Genomic DNA, 20,953 nt, shown 5'->3' with positions numbered 1-20,953 from the left:
GTGGCCCGGTTTTCAACAGCGCAAGGTCCCTGATCGCAACGCAACTTCGGACGACCGCACGGTTCCCTTCGGCGATCACCTTCAGGGGAGTGAGCGCGGCCCCACCGGCAACGGGCGGACGGACGCCACGCAGACGAACGGGCCAGAGCCGACGCTCTCAAAAACACCTTCGACGTTCGTCGGAAAAGCGCGAACGCAACGACAACGTCGAGGGGCCCCTTCATACCTTTGAGGGCCTCGACCAGGTCGCCGAGGTGATGGTGATCCTCCGGGATCCGTTTCACGTAGGCGCAGAGCTCAACCAGGAGCTCCGACCAGAAGGAGACCTGCGAGCTGTGCGGGAAGTGGTGGCTGGCGAACGGCACGAGTGCGGAGGGGCAGCTCTCCATGAGCAGCCGGCGCACGAGGCCGTAGCTGCCGGCGTGGCACAGCGCCAGCGCCCGCACGATCGGCTCGGCCGCTCCCAACGCCGGCGCGGCGCTCAGGAGGTCGTCGGTGGCGCCGGAGGCCAGGCCACCGCCGCACAGCAGCCCCTGTGGACGCAGGAAGCGCCGCGGTGAACAGTCGTCATTGTCGTTGACAGCCATGATCAGTTCACTGCTGGATGAAGGCCTCACCACCTCCTCCAAGCTGCCACCACCATCACCGCCACCGCCACTCGCGAGCCTGTAATACAATAATTCACCATGCACCTGCGTACGAGCGGATTTCTATGCTCGGCTGGGCTTGGCTTGGCTCCGTCCCAACTATAATGGAAGTGTCTAAGGACAAGGGCCTCACTGAGGCTCGGCACTCGTTTTCAGGAGGCTCAACACTACGCTGGGGTAGTCGGGGCAATTTCCATTCAATGTGTTCCTGACTGGTCGTGTACAAAACCGCAACAATAATGGAAGTGAATACACTCTTGTTCAGTCTGTGTTTACAAATTAAAAGGGCCTTTTTGAGGGGTGAGATCACCTAAATATGAATGTGTTGTTAAACCCGCCACCACCCGACATCGCCAATTAGTAAGGTTTATCACGTAAACATAATGTGCCTATTCGTTACTAGTTACAGCACACTGGTTGTGTGTTGGAGCGTTAACCCACAACATGTACAAATCGAGTAGAACATTTTCGCTGGCGATTGCAACCAGCTTCATCAGGCCATCGCCAGAAATCCGTTTTTACGCCCTTGCAATTTCAATGAGACGTTTGGTGTCAATGGACCCTAGTCCGGCTGTAAATAACAACAATAAACCTTCCCCAGGAAAGTCTCACGGCGGCAGGAATTGTCTACCGGAGGGACCCGCCACAATGGGGTGATTGGCGAAGTCCATGAGCGCGTGTTCGGCATCTGCGTGGGAGGAAACTGGAATGCCCAGAGAAAATCCACCAGGCAGACCAGCAGCTAAGGGCTCAAAGATTTGCACAGATGGATTGAGGAATGCTTCGCCGCATTGCCTATTCCTGTCCACGTCTCAGCCCAAGCCCACAGACTGTTATCCCCAGGCAGTCTGCCATCCAATTATTACTCCTGTGTAACATTTACTCCGTCGGGTTTAATCAACAAAGTGATTCAGTGGAAAATTAATGCCAACCATGACGCATATGAATATAGAAACACACACACACACACACGTATAAATTGTAATTAACTACCGTACAGTGATGCAAGTGTAGCATGTAAAGCATGATACACATGCCGTGATGACAATGTAAACGTTCAAACTCGCTACGGCATGCCGATCTCATCCTGGCGCCGTGGGCAGGGCAAGTGCGGTGGTGGCGGTGATGTCATCGCGCAGACGTGAACTGAAGAAGCTCCTGGCGCGTGGAGCGGAGCGGAGCGAAACGTCGGACATCGTGCCGAACAACGCACGATACGACCCCGACAGCGCGTTGGGAGGAACCGGGCTTTGATGGGATGCACCAGTGCCATGATTCCTCACCCCCAGCATGCCCCGTCACTTCCACTGCTGCCTACGTCAGCTTCAAGCCGTGATCTTTGACACGCGGCCCCCGCACCCTCCTCACTACCGCTAAGGAGGCACGCACTTGTAATTAGCTACGGCAGGGGACATCGGGCTCCTCCCTCTCTCTCTCCGTCACTACCCACACCACCCCAACATGTCAATAGGCTACCTGCCCACATAGACATGGCACCAACTCATAAAGCCGGGCACAGCCAATTAGGAAGCAAAGTTTCAAAGCTGGCTGTAACCTTGTACTCGCCAAAGAGGTGGCTTTTCTTCTAAGCCTTGGAATGTGCTCTAATAACTTTGTCGAGTGACAGCTTCTAGCGTGTCCCATCAGCCTCCTATTTGCCGGCCAGCAAAGGTGGGGGAGGGAGGGGGGGGGGCAACTGGACCCGGGGGCGCGCCCCCATCGGCTCTGTCTGACGCGAGGCACGATGCTCGACGGAGCCGGACAGTGCTCCGGCGACGAAGCTCCCGCGCTGCGGATGAACGAACGACGGAGCGGAGAGCGACGACCGCAGCGACGGCGGGTTTATTGGCCGAGGCCGTTTTGAGGAGGAGGTCTTCGCGCCCCGGTTCGTTTTATGCAGCGGTGCGATTATCGACCCGCTCGCTCGGCAAACGCCGCTGATTAATTAGCGGCCAGAAATACATTTTAAGCAACAACAAAAAACCAAATACGTTCGTCAATAAAACTGTTACACTGTGACCCTAAATTGTTTTTTTTTTCAAATAAAATAGGTGACATTTTGGCCAATGGCTCTTATCTATTGCACATAATAAATTAACAAGGTCACAATCGACCTTGTATATCTCTTTTTGTTATTCTGCCAGATAAATCGCTTAAGAAAGTAAATGTGAAAGTCTCAACTTTTCAGGGCATTCTAAACACACACTTTGTGGCATCCAGACCTAGAATTTGAAACTGCCCTAACCCTTTGAGTGTCAGGCACCAGTGACATGACAGATTAATGCCTTTGCGCTACAAAAGGTAACCTCGGCTCTGCAACAATGCTGCAGCGTCCTGGTTGGGATTCGTTGCAAGGGCTACGATCTTAATGTCTGCAACGAAGCAATAATTTACTCACGTTTCTTGCAAATGCGACTGATACTTGCAACAATATGGATACAATTACGAACCTTAAAATATATATTTCTTGCGAAAACTGCTTTTACAGTTGATAACAATGAAAAAAGCTATATGTGACAGCAGAGATTTGTTTAAGAATTACATCGCCTTCCGCAACGCATAAAACAATAACATCATTTAAAATTGCATTCCGATAATGTATCAAAACTCATTTGAAGCGCGCCCAAATTAGTTTGATTTTTTGCGACGATAAACATAATAATGATGGGATTTATATTTAAAAATGCCAACATTATAATGAAGCATCCCACCGAGCGGAGAAATTAACGGCAGAGATGAAGATTCCGCTCTAAGTGGAATCGGACGACAATGCCACAAAGAGACAAAAAAGTCTCGTCTCTAATCGGCGGCCAGCGTCGTCAGTTTAAGTCTGTGGTCCATGCGCCACGGGCGCATCGTTATTTCTCAGCGTCCCATGTGGTCCCGACTGCGGTAGGTAAGCTCCGTGCGCGCCATCCCGTCCCGATAACGCGTTGCTTTCATCGCGCGCGCCTTCAAACGACGGACGGACTGGGGGGGGGGGGGGGGCATAACAGGCCCAAGAAGGCTCGGGCCGGGGACACGTGCTCTGCACACGCGGCGTGCACACGCACGAAACATGCAGACGCACACGTGTGGGCACGCAGACGCACACGTGTGCGCACACACACACATTATTAACTGGTTTCCCTTAACGACACGGGAATACTTTAATCGGTTCGTCAAAGTCAATCCGGCCCAGTGGCTCAGCGGGAGAGAGCGAGCGGCTCGCAATCGGAAGGTCGCGGAGTTCAAATCCAGGTTGGGAGTCGACTTTGCCCATCATCCCTCCCGGGAGGGGGGGGGGGGTCTCCAAAATAGGTACCACTATGGAGAAGTCAACAGTGGTTGTCCCCCTAAGGAGAGACCCACCCAGGAGAGGAGCACCAGTCCTTCAATGCAGGGAATCACTCGCACGCGGACAAAGAGCGGCACTCGTTGCCGCCGGGAGCTCGAAGCCAGGGTGTGAACATTCCACGTTCCCATGGTAGGGATCGGCATGTAGACATCCACGACAGTGCCGTAGCTATTGAGTGAGTGTCCATGCAGTGCAATTGGGGCGCCGCGGTGACGAGATGTTAACTACCTCGCCTGGTACGCAGGAGGTCGTGGGTTTGATCTCGACCCTGACAACTGTATATTAGGAGTTTGAATGTTCTCTCTCTCTCTCCCGGTGGTCACAATGATCTTTCTCCGGGTCCTCCATTCCCCCCCCCCCCCCACACATTTAGAATCAACATGCGTTCACAGTATTTGGCTGCAATAAATTTCCACGTGATGATAAGCCACTTCCGTTGGGCTATCATTTGTGGCGAGGTTCGCTTCTGAAAAGAGCTACGTAGCTTCGACAGGGTGGACGGGAAAGCTCAGACGTGTGGGAGCATAGAAGTACAGTACAACGGTGGATGTTGCCGTTGCTCGTCCACGAAACTACGCAGCCTAGAACACCTCTTAGGCATGGCGGTCGACCATCCAAGCACATACACGTGGGCTTGATTTGGTCATTTTTACGTTACGAGATCGTGACAGATGGAGATAGCTTGGGGTGGCGTTCACCTAGCAGTGGATAGATCATGGCTAACGATGATGAAGAACCACTTTTTACACTAACAGATCTTTCACGCTAGGCTGACCGCATGCCACAAAGGGGATGTGTATGCGGAGCAAAGCAACCGCGTGTGTACGTTAGCATTGGCAGTGTAAACTGCACACAATCTTACGGAGAATTTACCATATAAAGTGTTTCATTATCACCGTACAATATATATGCGACGGTATGCGGTGTAGATTTGAATGAATAATATATGAGGGTAAAATCTGCCCACTTGCACTCGCACTTGCGTTAAACTTATTCCTGATAATCCATTTCTCCTACCTGCAGGAAACCACCCAACGCCTCAGTACAGCGATCATTTTAACATGAATAAGATATGAACCACCACCACCACTACCACAACACCTCAAATCATTTTGTTAGCAGGGTGGTACGTTACACGTGAGCATCCGCCCCAATGTCCGATTAACCATTTCACGGGTACCCAGTGAAACGTCCCAACGTTTGGCCGACGTTAGAACGTGGCCGGAAGTCTTGGGCCAACGTTCAATGTTTACTGGGCAGGTCTGGTGGGCGTTTGATTTGCCTAAACCAAAAAAAAATCTGGAATTCATTTTAGAAAATTATATTTCAGATGATGACCATGATTTTATACCCTTGTTGGTATTTACCATAAACTATGAACATTATAAATGCTTTCCCCATGGTAAAACATCCGAATAAAAATTCTGATTTATGGGGAATTGCGGCAAGAAAACAACCGCTTGCGACTATTGAACAAATCTACCAGCTTTGATAATCACTCTCAAATTATTACACGATTCGGTGAAGAGACATAGCAACTTTACCCACAACTGTGAGATTCCGATTGTCCGTGAAACTACGTGCCTTCGTGACAGCCCATAAATTCACGATCTGAATTCGCGCAATAATTTGCCTAACGAAACGCTGCAGTCAGTTTATGCCGCACACTTCATTCTACCGCGAGTGAGCATGTTTGAGTGAGCAGTGTGCGTGTGCGGTCGGGCGTGGTGCTGACCACCCACCAACCCCCGTCATGTGCCGTGCCGGCCTTCATAGGTGCTGCTACTCGCCAACAGCACTTGCCGTGCGGTCCGTCAAAGGACTACACGGGAGATCTTTGTTCTCCTTGTTTGCGTGGAAAGAGAGGAGGGCAGCGAAGTGAAATGCGCTCGTTGGCTTTTCCTCGGCCGTCAAATCGCGGCCAGCCTCTTCCCCCACGTCTCGCGGCGCCCAAGGTAGAGACGGTTAATAGTCAAAAGTGCCCTCCCGGTACAGCGCCAATGGCCAGCCAAGTTGGGTCGGAATAATGGCTCTCTTGTCTCCACGCCCCGGGGCTATAAAGGCAATTTTGCGTCTGCGTTTATAAATAAGCAGCGCGCCACGTGCGACACCGCTGTCGGGAAAGGAGAGAGAGAGAGAAAAAAAAATCCGGCTCCGCTCTTTGTTTTCCGATCATATACAATCACGCTTTATAAAACCCAAACAGCGCCGCGTGCGTGCGTGCGCGTGTGTGTGTGTGTGCGTGGGCCCACGCAACACAGCGCTGCAGCATTAGAGGCGAGAACCAACGCGCGTCTCTCTTGCGGAGGGGGGGGGGGGCAGTCATTTCCAACGGAGACCCCAGGAACAACGTGGACATTACACATTCCTGGGGCGGGGACTGATTTTTCTACGATTTCAGACAATGTGTGAAAACAAAACCTCTACACGACCCAGGGCGCTACACCATGTCAAAGCACCAAGCAATTGCACGTCAATCATTCGAAGGACCAATTGTAGCTTCTTATTTTTTTATTTGGAACGAAGTTGATGCGGCAAGAGCCCAATCGTGGGCTTTGGTGTGCCAGTGTGGGGGCGATGTTGCTCTTGGTTATGCCAAGGAGGCGATTTATTTTATCTTTATCTTGCCGTGGCTCGCGATCTAACGAGGAATGCAGGTTTGTTCATCCGAGAAAGCTTCACCAAGTGTCAAGACTCCTATTTTCGGCAAGGCGTCACACATTGGGATGTTCGGCCAGTTCCTTGTTAACCCCTTCACGTTCCGATGACGTACGTGTGCACGTGTGTACGTACGTGTAGCGTCATCAGTTTTTCTTCGGATTCCAATTCGATGACGTACGTGTCCATTCTGCTAACGTACGTGTACGTATGTGTACGTCATCGGAACAGAACCGGAAGAAAAACTAAAATAACTATCGGGACAGAGGCTTCCGCAAGGCCATGCGGGAGGGCTTGTGGGACAGTTTGGCTCCAGCGATCAGTGCGGTCATATCGCTACAGTTCTCTGCGGTAAGTCCAATACAAATGTTTGTTTTTTTAAACAACGGCGCTACGCCTCTCCAAATTAAATTAACGCGAACCGCTCATGCGTTCCGAGATTAGGCGACGAACGGGTCACCCGCTACCCTGCAACTTGCAGTACGTCTCGGAACGGGAAAGGGTTAAGAGAGATGTGTCGCAGCATTAACGTCTCCATTAATGTCCACGAAACGAAAAGAGGAAGAAAAACAATCCCACGTGCTCCCCCCCCCCCTTAGCAATTCACTGCGTGAAGTTCGCTCAGATTAAATATCACACATACTTCCAGGGGCCCCTCTTTGTCAAGTGTGCTATTTAAAAAAAACACTCCTTAAAGGGCTGCACAAGTTGTGCCATCTTGGGTGTTTTCACGCTCGGGGCTCATGGGAGACGGGGGGGGGGGAATGTCGAAACGAGAGGAATTATTTTGTAACCGCTCCTGCGCACGGAGCATCTTCTATGCGGAGTGTTCCTACCGAACGCTTTGAAGCGCGTTCACATCATCCCATACGTGCACCTCGCAAGATTGACACTGTACAATATCGCCATGCTCACTGCGATACTTTTCAATATCTTTTGATGCTTCCATTTTCGTATTTTCTTTGTTTAGGCCGCTCACAGAAACAAGGTTGGCGGTGTGGTCAACACCGTGTCTAATGTTTGACCACGCTTGATTCAAGGGACTTATGTTAGGCTGCGTCAACCGAGGAGATGTAAAAAGGTACATGGGTGGTGGTGGTGCCGTTGTTGGCACATTGCACTGGGAAGCTGGTGACCCCAACTTCGATTTCAGACGGTGGCTACGATTGGACCTGGGCCATTCCCCCCTTCACCAATCCGCACTGACCCACATGATGAAGGACGGTCCAACTCCCTTGCGACCAACACGGGGGTTGGGGAAGCCTTCATCCAGCAGTGGATTAACCAAAGGCGATATTTTAGTTGACCTCCCGGAAGCCCAAGTCCGGTTAAGATGTACGTTACCTACAATCCACGTGACCAGGAGCTGAACCAGACTCACTCGGGGTTCATAGAACTGTGACCACAAAGCCACCACTCCCTATGAAAATGTAAACCAGAGAGTATGTGCACACTAATACACATACATCATTTGGTAAAAAAATACGAGCGCATGTCAAAAGAATACTACCACATCTTAAAAAAGGTGTATTTATGGATGCTATGTCAGGCATTATTACACACAACGCGGTGTTTTGGGGCAGTAGCGTTTGTGGATCATGCAGACATCATCCAGTACACGAGACTCACAATCCGCAGGGCAATGAGTTGTCCAGTAGGGGGGCCCGCACAGCGAGTCGGTTTATGACCCGTCTGATTTTTATTTAATTTGAAGCGAAGTCTCCTCCAACGGTGTGAGGGTTGTCACGAGGAGGTTACTCCCGTTTCCCCTTGCGCATGAACACAACACTGAACACAAGCACACACCGCCCAAAACATCCGGACGCAAAACCTTCTTGGTTAAAACATATATATAATAGGAGTTTTGAGACCCCAAGAGAGGCCAAGTTGGTTACACAAAGGGGACTATTTATTTATATTTTATTTGCGCTGGCACAGCGAGTGGAGCAGGGCAGCGGCGGCGGTGGTGGTGAGATGGCTCGCAGGCTCCGCCAGTCGGGAGGCAGCCAAATCGGGCGCACGCGCGCGCCTATAACACGCTTCCCACTGCCGCACCGTCCTGGCACCGAAATCCCATAACGTGAAACTCGCAAATTAAATGCAGATTCAAGCTGTGTTCCACACAACGAGCAAGATGGTGCTCTCTCTCTCACACACACACAGAGGCAAAAAAAATCGGGAGCGGGATAAAAAAAACCCCTATAAATATATTTATTTATATATATCTCAATGCCACTACCGCTGTGAATGCCAGCAGTCATGCTCATGACTGGCTTTTTGTAAAATATATTATTGTACAACCCGGCCACTCCCATTCTCTTGACCCCATTTCCTCCGCCGGTGTGGATTTACAGCCTTAAGAGCCGTGAAAGGCTGCCCCGGGGCCTGCATGCATGCGAGGAGCTCATAAAAATGCAAACATGCCCAATGCATTGGTTAAATGCATTCACCCTTTGAGACATCAACTCGAATAACAGTAAATCTCTTATTTTTCGATGCTGCCCTCCCCCACCTCCACACCGCTCCGGTTGTTATTGTGTATGCATAGCTTAATCTTCGACCCGGCTGCATTTTAAATATCACTATTTTATGTGAGAATTAACCGTCGCGAGTTTGTGAGCCTGTGCAAAACCAAATTGCTCGGTCGTACGCTTTGTTTTAATTCCACTTCGTCATTTTGCGACGTCGTATGTCGTTAATGTTTCGTAAATTAAATGTAAAGGCGTTGTTGTTGTTGTTATTATTATTGAAGCTACACTCTACGCGGTGGCGTTGTTGCCGTTATGAATCACTCTGCTCGGTTCAAGAAGAAGGAATTATAACGTAACGATAACATAACGTGCCAAACAGGTGACAGCGTCCGAAGCAGGTGTGCCACTCGCGACATGCACGTTGTTTAGTGTCGCGATTTTGTGTTGCAGTCAGAGAAACCGTGGGGGTTTACCGTAATGCACCATGAACCTGGTGAGCCGAGTTATAGTCCCGGACTCGGCAACCTGTGGTGGCGGAGTTACGTCTAAAAACCTGTCCCTTGAGCTTGACACCATGTCACCGACTCGCACCGATCGGCGCGGTGAGGTGTGCTCAAGTCACCATCACGACCGACACGGAGTCTTAGACCGTCATCCAGCAGTGGATTGACAAAGGGCTGTACGGAGAATAGGAGTAAAAAAAAAACACGAGTAAATTGTCGAGGTATGTGTGCACCCATGATAAACGCAATAACAGCCTCATTTTAATTGCACCCACTACGAGGAAGTTATTAACTGTGGTTGCTACAATGGTTTACCGGATGCTGCCATGGAAACGTGGAATTGCCGCGCTACAGCTGACAACGCAAACAGCAGTCATTCGGGGTTGTGTAGGTTATATATGGATTCGGAATGCGAAGCAAATTCCTGGATTCATCAGAAAACTAAAAAAATCTCACCGTTTCTTTCGGAAATGCCATGATGACGTTAATGGATAATGATAACAATACAACTGGACCTGTGAAAGTTTAAGGAAATAATTTGGTGATGCTGCTGCTGCTGCATTGGTGCACAAGCACGAACAACAACAAAGCTCACATCCGTCAATCCCACCTGTGTGGCCTTGAAAGGAATAACACACAACAGGAATAACACAACAGGCGAAGTTTCAGGCTTTGGCAATTCTTCATTGTGCTATGAAGAGGGGTAATTTCCCAAAACGTCGCCTATTATGTTTTTTTCATTATCATTACTACGAAATGTATCTTGATTTTTTTATTTTAAGGTCACGGTGTTATTGACAAATGTCGTGTGTGTATGTGGTCTACTGTAAGCTGTTTTATTGCCAGAGAAGCATATAAGCTGCCCTATTAATTCCTATGAATGCAAAAACTGACGTTGCCTTTAAGCAGAGTTTTGGGTTCAGCGTCTCCTTCTCCGCGTTTTTTTACGCATCGGGTACAAATTTCAGCGCTCCCAAATGAGAGGATTCAGGATATGAAAAACGCCGCTGAAGTGGACGCATTTTTGGGGGTAGAAGTATGAAAATAAACCGAAAAAGAACGAATCTCAAAGTAGGCCAGACAGATTGATGAGATTGTCTGCCCCTGGAATAGATTTGTTAAATAGAGCAAGTGATATTTTTTTTCTGTGATGTAATGTTCAACATTCCAACGAGGTTGCAATTAGGGGGCTGTAGAGATAATGCCAAGATTAGAATCGCCTCCCTTGCCCGTGTTAGAAGGCCCCCCCCCCCCCCCCCCCGAGTAATCTTCCTGCTGGAGAATATCTCCGGCATCGACGCCGTGCCGTGGCAGTTTCCCCAAAGGCCGCCCCCCCCCCTTTCCCTGCATTAATTATACAAAAGTCGCAACCCCATGCGAATCTCGGTGTTGTTACAGCAATTTGCGAGTGTATTTATGGCAAACCACAAGCACCCCAAGCAATGCATTCATTATAAGCCGCTCTAACAGTTTGGCCCCCAGAGAACACGGGAGATTAAATGCAGTATGTTTTTCTGCGATTAGTTTGTGACAACCGTATTTAATTTTGGAGCAGGCGGGGGAGAGAGAGAGAGTGTGTGTATGTGTGTGCTTTTGGCTTAAAAGGTAATGGCTTTGCGCAGAGCTAGGCAATGCCTACCTTTGACGTATTCATTTTTCACCGCGTTTTATTTAACACGCTCTCTCCGCATTACTTTTTTTTTTCCACGTCGGGTTTGCAGACGTGTTCTCCCCCCAGTAAAAGACGGCCTATTAACTTGAAATAAGAATAAAAATCCGTTCATTATTCACAGCGAAATGTCGTGGAATTATTTTCCGTGAATGAAAAGTTTTCGCAGGTAAATGTTGAGGCACAAACGTCCTCGCAAAGAAATGTATTCATCACTTCCTTGGGAGTTAACGGATGTAAAGGTCAAAAATAGCAGAGAAACCTGGGCCTATCAACTGGTGTGGGGTCCGTGGCATAATGCTACAGTGGTTAAACTTTTTATTGTATAAATATATAATCATAAATGTATGTGCTTCTGATTTTCTGGTTGATCCCCCCCCCCAAACTAAAAAATACAAAAAAACTTGGTCAAGATGTGACGGAAATTTTTTTTGCAGATTGATCTGAAAGTATGACGTCACTTTCCCAGCCAATAGCGGTGTCAGGTGGCGTTGAATGACGTCACTTTTGTAAGCACGCAGACAAATACAATAATTACGCAATTAAGATCACCCGAAAATGTGAAAACACATCCTAAACCGTCCTTAAAATCCAAAATGGTTTAATCAGAAACTCATCTCTACTATTAATATATACATAGCTTTAACAGACTGTGTAGGGACGAGTGCTGTTAGCGAGCACCTATGAAGGCCGGCATGGCACACGGAGGGGGTGGGTGGCCAGCACCACGCCTGGTTTCCCCAGCGGGGATGTTACACATTGCACCACGTACTCATTTCAGGCCGAGTCGACTTAGGGGAGGCCCAGCACGCTGACCGCTACACTACAGCTACCCACGTGCATACACACAGACACACACACAGACACGGACAGACACGCACACAGACACGCACATACACGCATATACACGCACACAGACACGCCGTATTGGTGGCCTGGTAGGCATCGTCGGTCTCAGAGTCGGCCGGCCGAGGTCGCCCACCGAGGGGCCCCGACTCCACTCCCACCGCGGTGTTCACGACGGCACGACGGCACGGCAGAGGCAGTGGCGGCACGATCGCTGCAACGGTGACCGCGGTTCAGCACGCCAAACGCCGTGTCCTATTGTGTCCTTACGTTGGTTTTTCAAGATGGCGCCTCGTCAGCCGGGATGAGGGTTTTCCAATAACCTTGGCTACTCGAGGCTTTGTCGCCGAAATTGGCGGTGATGCGAAGGAAAGCGTAAACCCTAATGAGGCTTGAGGCTTGGGAAAATGTTTACCCACGAGATTGCCGTTCGTCATTTATTTACCCAAGAAAGCCTCCAGGAGTATTACGGCTCTCTCCAGTCGAGTTCGGCATCGCGATAATGAATGAATATTTTTACGTGGGAGGAAACTGAAGTTCCAGTCGAAAATGTGCGCACTGCTATGGGATAACAGCTACCATCTGCAGAGGCAGGTCAGGAATCCCTATTTGCTGTACTGCCACATTCCGGCCAACCCCATAGCGTACAATGACGTCTGTGCTGGTAGCCATTTGGGCATCATCAACTCACTACATCTGAGAAGCCCGTTTAATCACAGACAGCTGAAACCTGGGTTCGAACCCAGGTTTCCCAGTGGCGCTGGCTCAGGGGTTTCAAACGCCACGCTACCCGGCTACCGCTCGTCTAAAACGCTTACCTAAAAATGTTCCAACCATTGGAGTCAACCAAATATTGAATTATGCCAAACTGGTAGCAAGATATATGAATGAGCAAACATCTCCCCACCCGTAAAAAATTCCATGATCATCATCAAAAAAAATAATTCGTACAAAAATCCACCGCTTTGTGAATTTGACACAGCTTATCCTCTCGAGCAAGCCCCATCCTAATTGAGCTCTCGGCCTCTCTGTTTTGTCTGGGCTGAGTGGAGACACAACTTGGGTCTCATATCCCACACAGCCTCCATCACCCCCGTGTCACCTCCCCGGGGAGTGTGCGCTGGAGAGCGAAGTGTTTTTTGCGCACCGCAACGCGGCCCCCGCCAGCTGTCTGCCCCCCGTTCCCATCGCCCGACCCGGCCACGAATGCCCCCGATGAGCACTTATCAGCGCAAGTGTTGATTTACTCTGCGGATGATGATGATGGACTACGCTGCGTGGTCACGACGACTCTGCCACTCCTCGGCGATGGAATGAAACGATTCCGGGGTTACGATCCGATCGAAAGAAATCGATCCTTCTCTTTTTTTTGGTGCCTAATTTTTACCATCTGTCCCAGGCTCTCTCGGCGTGTTTTCGAGTCGTGCCGCGCGTTTTCTAGCACAGCGTCCGGACTTCGCTGCGCGGGCCTACTTCGGCGATCGGAATTTTGAACCGACGAAGCTCGCAGCACGGTGGGCGCGAAACGTCGGACATCACGCCGCCAGACAGCACGCGGCGACGACCAGAGAACTCGTCCGCGGGCTCCACAGCGCCACCCCGAAAACCTTGAGAGTCGTGTCGACCATCGCCCGCTTCTTTCCTCCCTCCACATTCGCGTCACGTTTGCAGAATTCTGTTCGATCCGTTCGCAATAGGTCAGTCGCCTCCACGGAATGCGTCTTCTTCTTCTTATTCTGCTGCTTTGGTGCTCTGCACTTGCAGAGCTTCCACCTTCTCCATCCTGCCCCCTGTTCTCTGCCCTTCCTCTTCATTCCCAAAAACGACTCTTTTCCTCCGGCTCCTCCAGCATCCGAGACTTGTTGTTACGTATATCGCGCACGCTGGCGACTCTCAAATGTGGGCCGTGATACCGGCGCGTGGGAGTTTTACACGTCGTGGTTCCCTGCACGGGGGAGGATTCCTACAAAGCTCTCGTGAACAATTCGGTGCCAGTGGCCACCAAGATGGCCACGATTAAACCAAGTATATGGACCGCCAGCAGTTGGTACACACAAACCGTGTAAACACACAAGCAACTCGAGCGCTACATTACACGCAGAGCGCCATACACTAAGTGCCTTTGGAATTATTAACAAGGAAACTCGCGTTCGTCAGTCACACCGTGGGCTTTAAGAGGGACAAAATATAAATAGTTAACGTTTCGGGCAATGGCCCTTCTTCACGGAATGTAAATTATGAAGCCAGAGAGAGACAACAGAGTGGATAATACGAGTTGATGAGAGCTGAATTTCCAAAAGTCTTTTCCGACAACCAGTTTTTTTACTGGCATTATGTTTCTGCGTTATTATCCGCTGAGGCTCATTGAGCCAGGTGAAGGCATGTTTGCACCTTCAGGATTCACAGGCTCCAATGTTACTGTCCAAGGTTCGGACACTGTGTTTCGGCGGGAAGATCCCCGCTGCGCCACGGTGTCCAGAGTCCAGGCTGGTCGGCATTGGCGGATATCACGTTCTCTCCCAAGGCTCCCCCGAGTCAAACTAAGGGACCGTTTGAGATTCTCTCACTTCGCCGTTGCGCTTCGAGGCTCAGACCTCCAATTAAGGCGCCGCTAAGATTCTCAGGCTTCCGTTGCCGTTTGCAAAGGGCTCGCAGAGGCAAACGAAGGCATCTGTAAGATTCTCGGGATATGACGCTAATGCCTCGGGAAAGATGTTATCGAGGAGCAGCGTGCGGTCGTGGGAAGCTGGCTTCGTCGTGCCTTCAGATTTCTCCGGAAAAAAAAACACAACAAAAAAAATGCACATTTCCTTAAACTGGCCGCACGCATTTCGCTTGCGGCTGCTTCTGTATCCGAGCATGTATGTATGGATGGATGTAGAACTTCTTTCACACCGTACGTAGCCAAACATGCCAATTGGGGGGCGAGGAATCTCTGTGAACTTGTACGGGAGGGGCTCGCACACGGCCAAGGTCTCGCTACGGCAAAACGGGTGCAGTCGGGACGTCAATCTAACGCGAGAAAGTCGAAGGGGGGGGGGGGGGGTTGGTTAAGGAATGAAAGGGACAAAGAAGTCAAGAAATAAAGATAAGGAGAGGGGGGGGGGGGGTCACGCTGATGAGGATGCTGCTGTTAAAGGAAAATTAAAGCAAGTGGAAATGAGGTAAGACGCCATCACAAGAACACATGACTTGAGATGAGAGACAAAACTAACTACGGGGTGGAGACTGAGAGAGGGGAGTAGGAGCAAAGGCAGTCGGTGGAAGAAGACGGCAGCAGTGAGAAGAAACCACAACGCTCGCGAGGTCACAGCGCAGACAGCAGGTCACAACCTGGACAGGGGGCGGCCACGGATGGGACAGGAGCAGCTGAGGAAAGGAAGGAGACGAAGAAAATGGCGGAAGAGGCCTTTGCCGTGCAGTGGGAAGTTACCGGCTAACGACGACGACGACAACACCAACAACCCCATCCACGCATCTACTTGAAAAGATTCACGAAGGACGAATGAAGCAAGTGCCATTCTGACCGTGTTGGCTCACGCATCGCGATGTCTCAATGAGGATCATTATGTCGATGCCCATCAAAGAAATTGCCAAACATCCCGATGCAGGACCCCCTCCCTCCTTAAAACGAGCCAGGTGCCTCGGGCGAGGTGTTCCAAGCGAGTGTGGACGATTACAACTCTCATTTCATTGTTGGACATGTGGAAGGAATTGAACTCAGGGGAACTCCTACTACCTTCAAAGAAAGACCTCGCCCACCTCGGCTAATTTGTGTACAGGGTGGGTTTGTCAAGTCAGGCTCAAAGATCGAGCAAACGTGACCCCCCTCCGTCGGCTTGACACGACTGTACGCTTATATATATGTACACACACATAAAAAAAACCCGAACAAATTTACTAGTTGCCACACACGGCTCAAAGTATAGACCGACCCTTACGTAGCGCGGCTAGAATGCAACAGACTTGAAAGAACGACGCACAGTACACGATGTCACATTCAAGTTGCTTTGTTTCACAGAGTCTCACATGCTGACGATGAGACCCAGAAGGTGGAAACCGGTTGAGAGCAACGCTTGCGTCTAACGGATAACACCGGTCTGGAAAAACCGACGAGCCGACGGACTGGAACACGATTCGATTTGTACATCTATGAAGAGTAGTCCAGCTTTGCTTCTACGAAAATAATAGAAGGAAATGTTTGTGAGGGCAAAGCGTGATGGGTATAGAACACATCATCTGGTGGTGATGCTGCTGCGTTGGCAGTGGGGCACAACTCACAACAACAAAACCTTGACACGCTCGCCAATGACACCGTGGCATTAAAATTATAAAACTAAATTAGGCAACGTTTTGGGCAAACGGCCTGCTGGCTCTCGGTGTACTTTTTGTAACTTTGGCGCCCCCAAGCGGTACCGCACGCACACACCGCGACGTGGGGGCAGCGTACGCACAGCGACACAGTCACGTGACTACAAATAATGGCCTCCATACGCCAGTCTCAACCTCGTGAGCACCTTCTTGGTTCTTTCGGTAAAGTCACGTAGAAGGGAAATAATAAAATAATAAAACATAATAAAATAATTCTCACGACGTTCTGTGAGGTTTTACTTTGTATGTCTCATTCAGACGCTGTCTTCCCGACAGACCTGTTCTTCACCTGCTCTTCACCTGAGGACGGCTGCTTGCATTGTGGCCGAAGCGTCGTGAGAATTGTTTTATTATGTTATTTTTATTATTTCCCTTCTACGTGACTTTACCGAAAGAACCAAGAAGATGAATCCCTGCAGTCACGAAAGCTTTAAATCGAAATTTATCTCGTGAGCACCGTTGGCTCACGTACGGTAGGCGCTAATGAAGTTCAACATAGGTGCTCACATTTAACGGTCCATAAGGTGTCTTTAACTTTCGTATGTAATCTCTTGATCCGGCTTTCCATGCACATTGCAGTTATTGTAACAAATCAATGTAAGATCCCTGCAGGAAGATCATATGTACATTTCTGCAAGTTTTTTGTTTTAAATAGCCTTCATCCATATTGGAATACGTTTCCCGGACAGTACGAGAAGCATTGATAAGATTTGAAGTAAACAATTTTCATTCTTTAGTTGTGTATTTGTTTTTGTTATCGTGCGTTCTTAAATACATGTAATTTTTGTTGGTATAGGGATAAGTGAAGAACTATCATATGTCTGTGCTCACTGGTTGCCCGTGAGTGAACATCGATGGCCGATATATCCTTGCCACATCTTGGCCCAGCTTGGCTCAAAATCTGAATAAGCAGAGCAAGCAGAGAAGTGGCTCTCAAGATCAATACTTTTTTTGTAAGTCCCCTACGCGTTCTTCAAAAACGCCTAAATAATTCAATCGATATCTCTGCCGGCGCAACTCCGCCGCGCTAAGCGTGGACAAAAAAGGTCGCTTAACAAGTAAAAAAAAACCTTTAACGAGCTCATAACACCAAAAAAAAATCACAACGTTGTGCGCACCACCCAGAGATTAGCAAGAGCTACTAACCGAGCGTTCAGCCACATCGCCAGCTCAGGGCAGGGGGGAGGGCAGCTGGGGGGGCGGGGGGGGGGATGGAAAAAGGGCATCAACGTTTTTCTGATCTTGTCGGACGGACCAACACGCATGGAAGGGAAAAAAAAAGGAGAGCAAAGCATGGCTGTGAACTCTGCGCGTGTCATTTAGCGGAGTAATGAAGTCTCGTGCCCTCACATTCATCATGGTCAGAATCACCCGGTTTAAGAACGTGTCGCGGAGGGGGGAGGGGTGCGGGCGGGAGGTGGGGGGGGCTGAATTGGGGAGCTGAGACCCCCCCTCCCGCTCCACGTCCCAGTGGAGAACCGAGCGAGATCGGTGGGGTGGGGGGGAGGGGATGGGAAGAAGAAGCAGAAAAAAAAACGCGAACTTGCTGGATGACAGCTCCATTATCAGCGACTCGGGGCTACCCAAGGGCCTGTAACCGTTGCTCGCAGCGCTAACCGTCACTTACTTACAACGGGGCCGAAAAGTCATCCCCTCCCAGCGCCACGGATCTGCCGTCACATCACCGTGCTCGTCAGGGAGCGGCTTGGGACCGTCCGACGTGAGGGGGGGGGGGGGGGGAGAAGGGGGGGGGGGGCCCTGACAGGCGCGGGGAAGAGGAGCGGCAGATCGCTCTGACCGCGATGGGCTCGGCCGGCAGCCGAGATTGTTGCCAACGGTCCAAAACGAGCGAGCGGTGGCAGCGGTGGTGCGATGCCACCGGCGGTGGAAGTTCCACATTGCTATGGCAGAAATCGGTTCGTCCGAAAGAAGTCACGTTGTTGACCTTCCACTAAGTTGTGCTCTTGGGAAATGACGATCGTGATGGTGGGACAGATGATGTTGACAACGATGAAACTAACAATGATGATAATAATCATCATTGTAGGAGAGAGCGTGGTGCAGAGTAGAGTGACAAGAGAGGGGAGAGGTAGGAAAGTGTGTGGATGGGAATTGAGCGAGATGAGAGGGGAGGGGCAGGAGAGAGTGTGGAGGGGAGTAAAGTGAGATGAGAGGGGAGTGGCAGGAGAGTGTGGAGGGACATTGCTGGTACCTGCAGCTTCTCCAGGTGCTGGGTGCGTTGGTCGTCCATCTGCAGCCCTCCCTCCTTCATCACCAGCGCCACCCACGGGAACACCTTCCCAAAGTGAGCCTTCGAGAGCTCCCTCTGCAAAACAAAAAAAACACGAGTCACTCGCCGGCGGGCGACTATAGTGTTGTGTTACTCCTCGATGCTGACGAGATGCATCAGCAGCAAATGGTAGAAGAGGCCTGCGAAGGCCCTGGCATGGACTGCGGCACACGGCCCGGCGTGAGATATTTCCTCCTCTGGGCTGCGTCTTCCTCGAACATCACGACGCTTCACAACGGTCGACAGGTCAAGATGTCTCCGTGACGCCACCGCATCTCACGACGACGGGCACACAAATTGTTTCTTTTACAGAGAGAGGTGGTCAGATATATATAATGTGTGTGGAGGGGGGGAAAAAAGGTATTGTCCATAGAGGTTTATTTGGGTTCGATTATGTAAATTTAGAAATGTCGTTAAAACCCGCCACCACCCAACACAGCCAACTAGTAAAGGTTCATGTTTTACCTACGTGACTTCACCGGAAAAAACCTAAGAGTATGAATCCTTGCAGTCACAAAAGCTTCAAATCTAGAAATAGTAAGGGTTGTCACGTAAACGTAAAATGGTCGATTCGTCACTAGTACAGCGCACCGGTGTGTTGGAGAGCCAAGCCACGACATTTATAAACTGAGTACGACGTTTCGCCAGCGATTACAACTAGCTTCAACAAGCGACAGCCAGATTTGTGTTAAAAAGGTATCGTCTTGAGCCGTGACTTAAACAGGGGGGGCCAGGGAGTCGACAGGACGGATGGCTGGGGGAAGGGAGATGAAGGCGATGGGGGGGGGGCAGTAGCGAAGGTTGTCTCAGCACTTCAACAGAAACTCTCAGTCGCTGAGGCAGAGTGCACGCGGAGCGGAGTGCGTAGGGGAGAACAGATCGAGAGGGAGCGGTATAGGGCAGGGGTGAGGCCACGAACAAATCTTGAAGGTGAGCGAGTGCGATCTTGAAATGAATCTGGGATTGGATTGGCAACCGGTGGAGTGATTTGAGTTATTCAGACAGGACGAAAATATTTTTCTCATTAAAATTACCGTTCAAGTGCGCAACGAAATTTGATTAGCCCTGACCTTGTGTCTCCGTCTGGACAGTCCGTCTCCTATCCGAAGGCTTACACCCGTCCGCCTGTCCCGTCTCTCAGCGCCATTCCATCACGGTCGCGGTGTCACTCGACCGGGGTGGAATTAATGGTGAATGAGCGCGCGAGGAGGTGCGTGCAGGAGACGTGGAGACGTGGGCACGGAGACGTTGCCCTCGGGAGGTTACCGGTCGGGGGAGATTTACGAGGGCGGAAAACATAGGTGCACAAAGTGGCTCGAACGCCGTGCCAATGCGGTACCGTTCCCAACATTCCTGTGCCCTACTGCGGTGAAATCCAAATAAAGTCCGCCAGACTCGATGGAAAAACTGGGTTTATCCCCGAATCGCAACATCCGAGGACGCTTGCAAAAATCACCGTTCAAGAGGATGCAGCCAAACGCGCGTGTTGCGAAGATGCCCGGTCCACGCTCAAATACATTAGCGGGCCTTTGTCAATCCCACTGCTGGATGAAGGACAAAACAGGATCGTTGCTTGACCATACTTCACCTCGCTGGACGGACAAACCCATCGACCTCTCACCCAACTCTCTCACGTGCGCCTTCTGCTTCACAGCGGACGTTCAAAGATCCAGGGACGTTATTTGAAAGGAGAGTAAGCCACGGTGTGCCGGGCGCCAGGGTTCGCAGGTCGATAAATTACAAATTTAGAGGTGGTAAAAACCACAACACGGCCCCCCCATACTGGCAGCCCATACCCGATGACTGGACATCCGTGAACAAGCTTCATAGCGCATCGGATTCCTCCAGTAGAAATAAATATTTTGATTCTGTCTGTGAAATACAGTGCACCTCGTGATTAGCCTTGTGTTGTTATCAGAGAGACGCGAATAGCAAACGTGCTAAATTATGATGGTCAACACGGAACGCTTCCGAGAGCACGTCGACCGAGGAGATGGAGCGACAATGAGGGCAGGACGCGTGGCGGGTGCGGGGGGGGGGAGGGAGTCGCTGCATCGCAGTGTCTGGGGTGGCCGCTGGCTTGGGATAGCCTGCATCTAGCAGCGGATTGATCGTGGCCAATGACGACGACAATGATGATTATTAACAAGCCGAGCGTGCG

The 20,953-nt window shown here is 50.4% G+C and overlaps 1 protein-coding gene across 1 annotated transcript in view; it reads right to left on the bottom strand.

The window, feature by feature from the left end:
- Positions 1-20,953, bottom strand: part of HPS3 (HPS3 biogenesis of lysosomal organelles complex 2 subunit 1) — a 62,274-nt gene that overhangs the window by 3,777 nt on the left and 37,544 nt on the right. The window contains 2 exon segments of the mRNA XM_061568028.1: positions 227-533; positions 18,715-18,828. Coding sequence (XP_061424012.1) covers positions 227-533; positions 18,715-18,828 — 421 coding nt within the window.

Source organism: Lethenteron reissneri, chromosome 40, assembly GCF_015708825.2.
Source record: "Lethenteron reissneri isolate LAM-NWPU_2019-01 chromosome 40, ASM1570882v1, whole genome shotgun sequence".
Taxonomy (NCBI): Eukaryota; Metazoa; Chordata; class Hyperoartia; order Petromyzontiformes; family Petromyzontidae; genus Lethenteron; species Lethenteron reissneri.
Note: the sequence above shows the minus strand (reverse complement) of the source record. Positions and strands in the feature narration are given on the sequence as shown.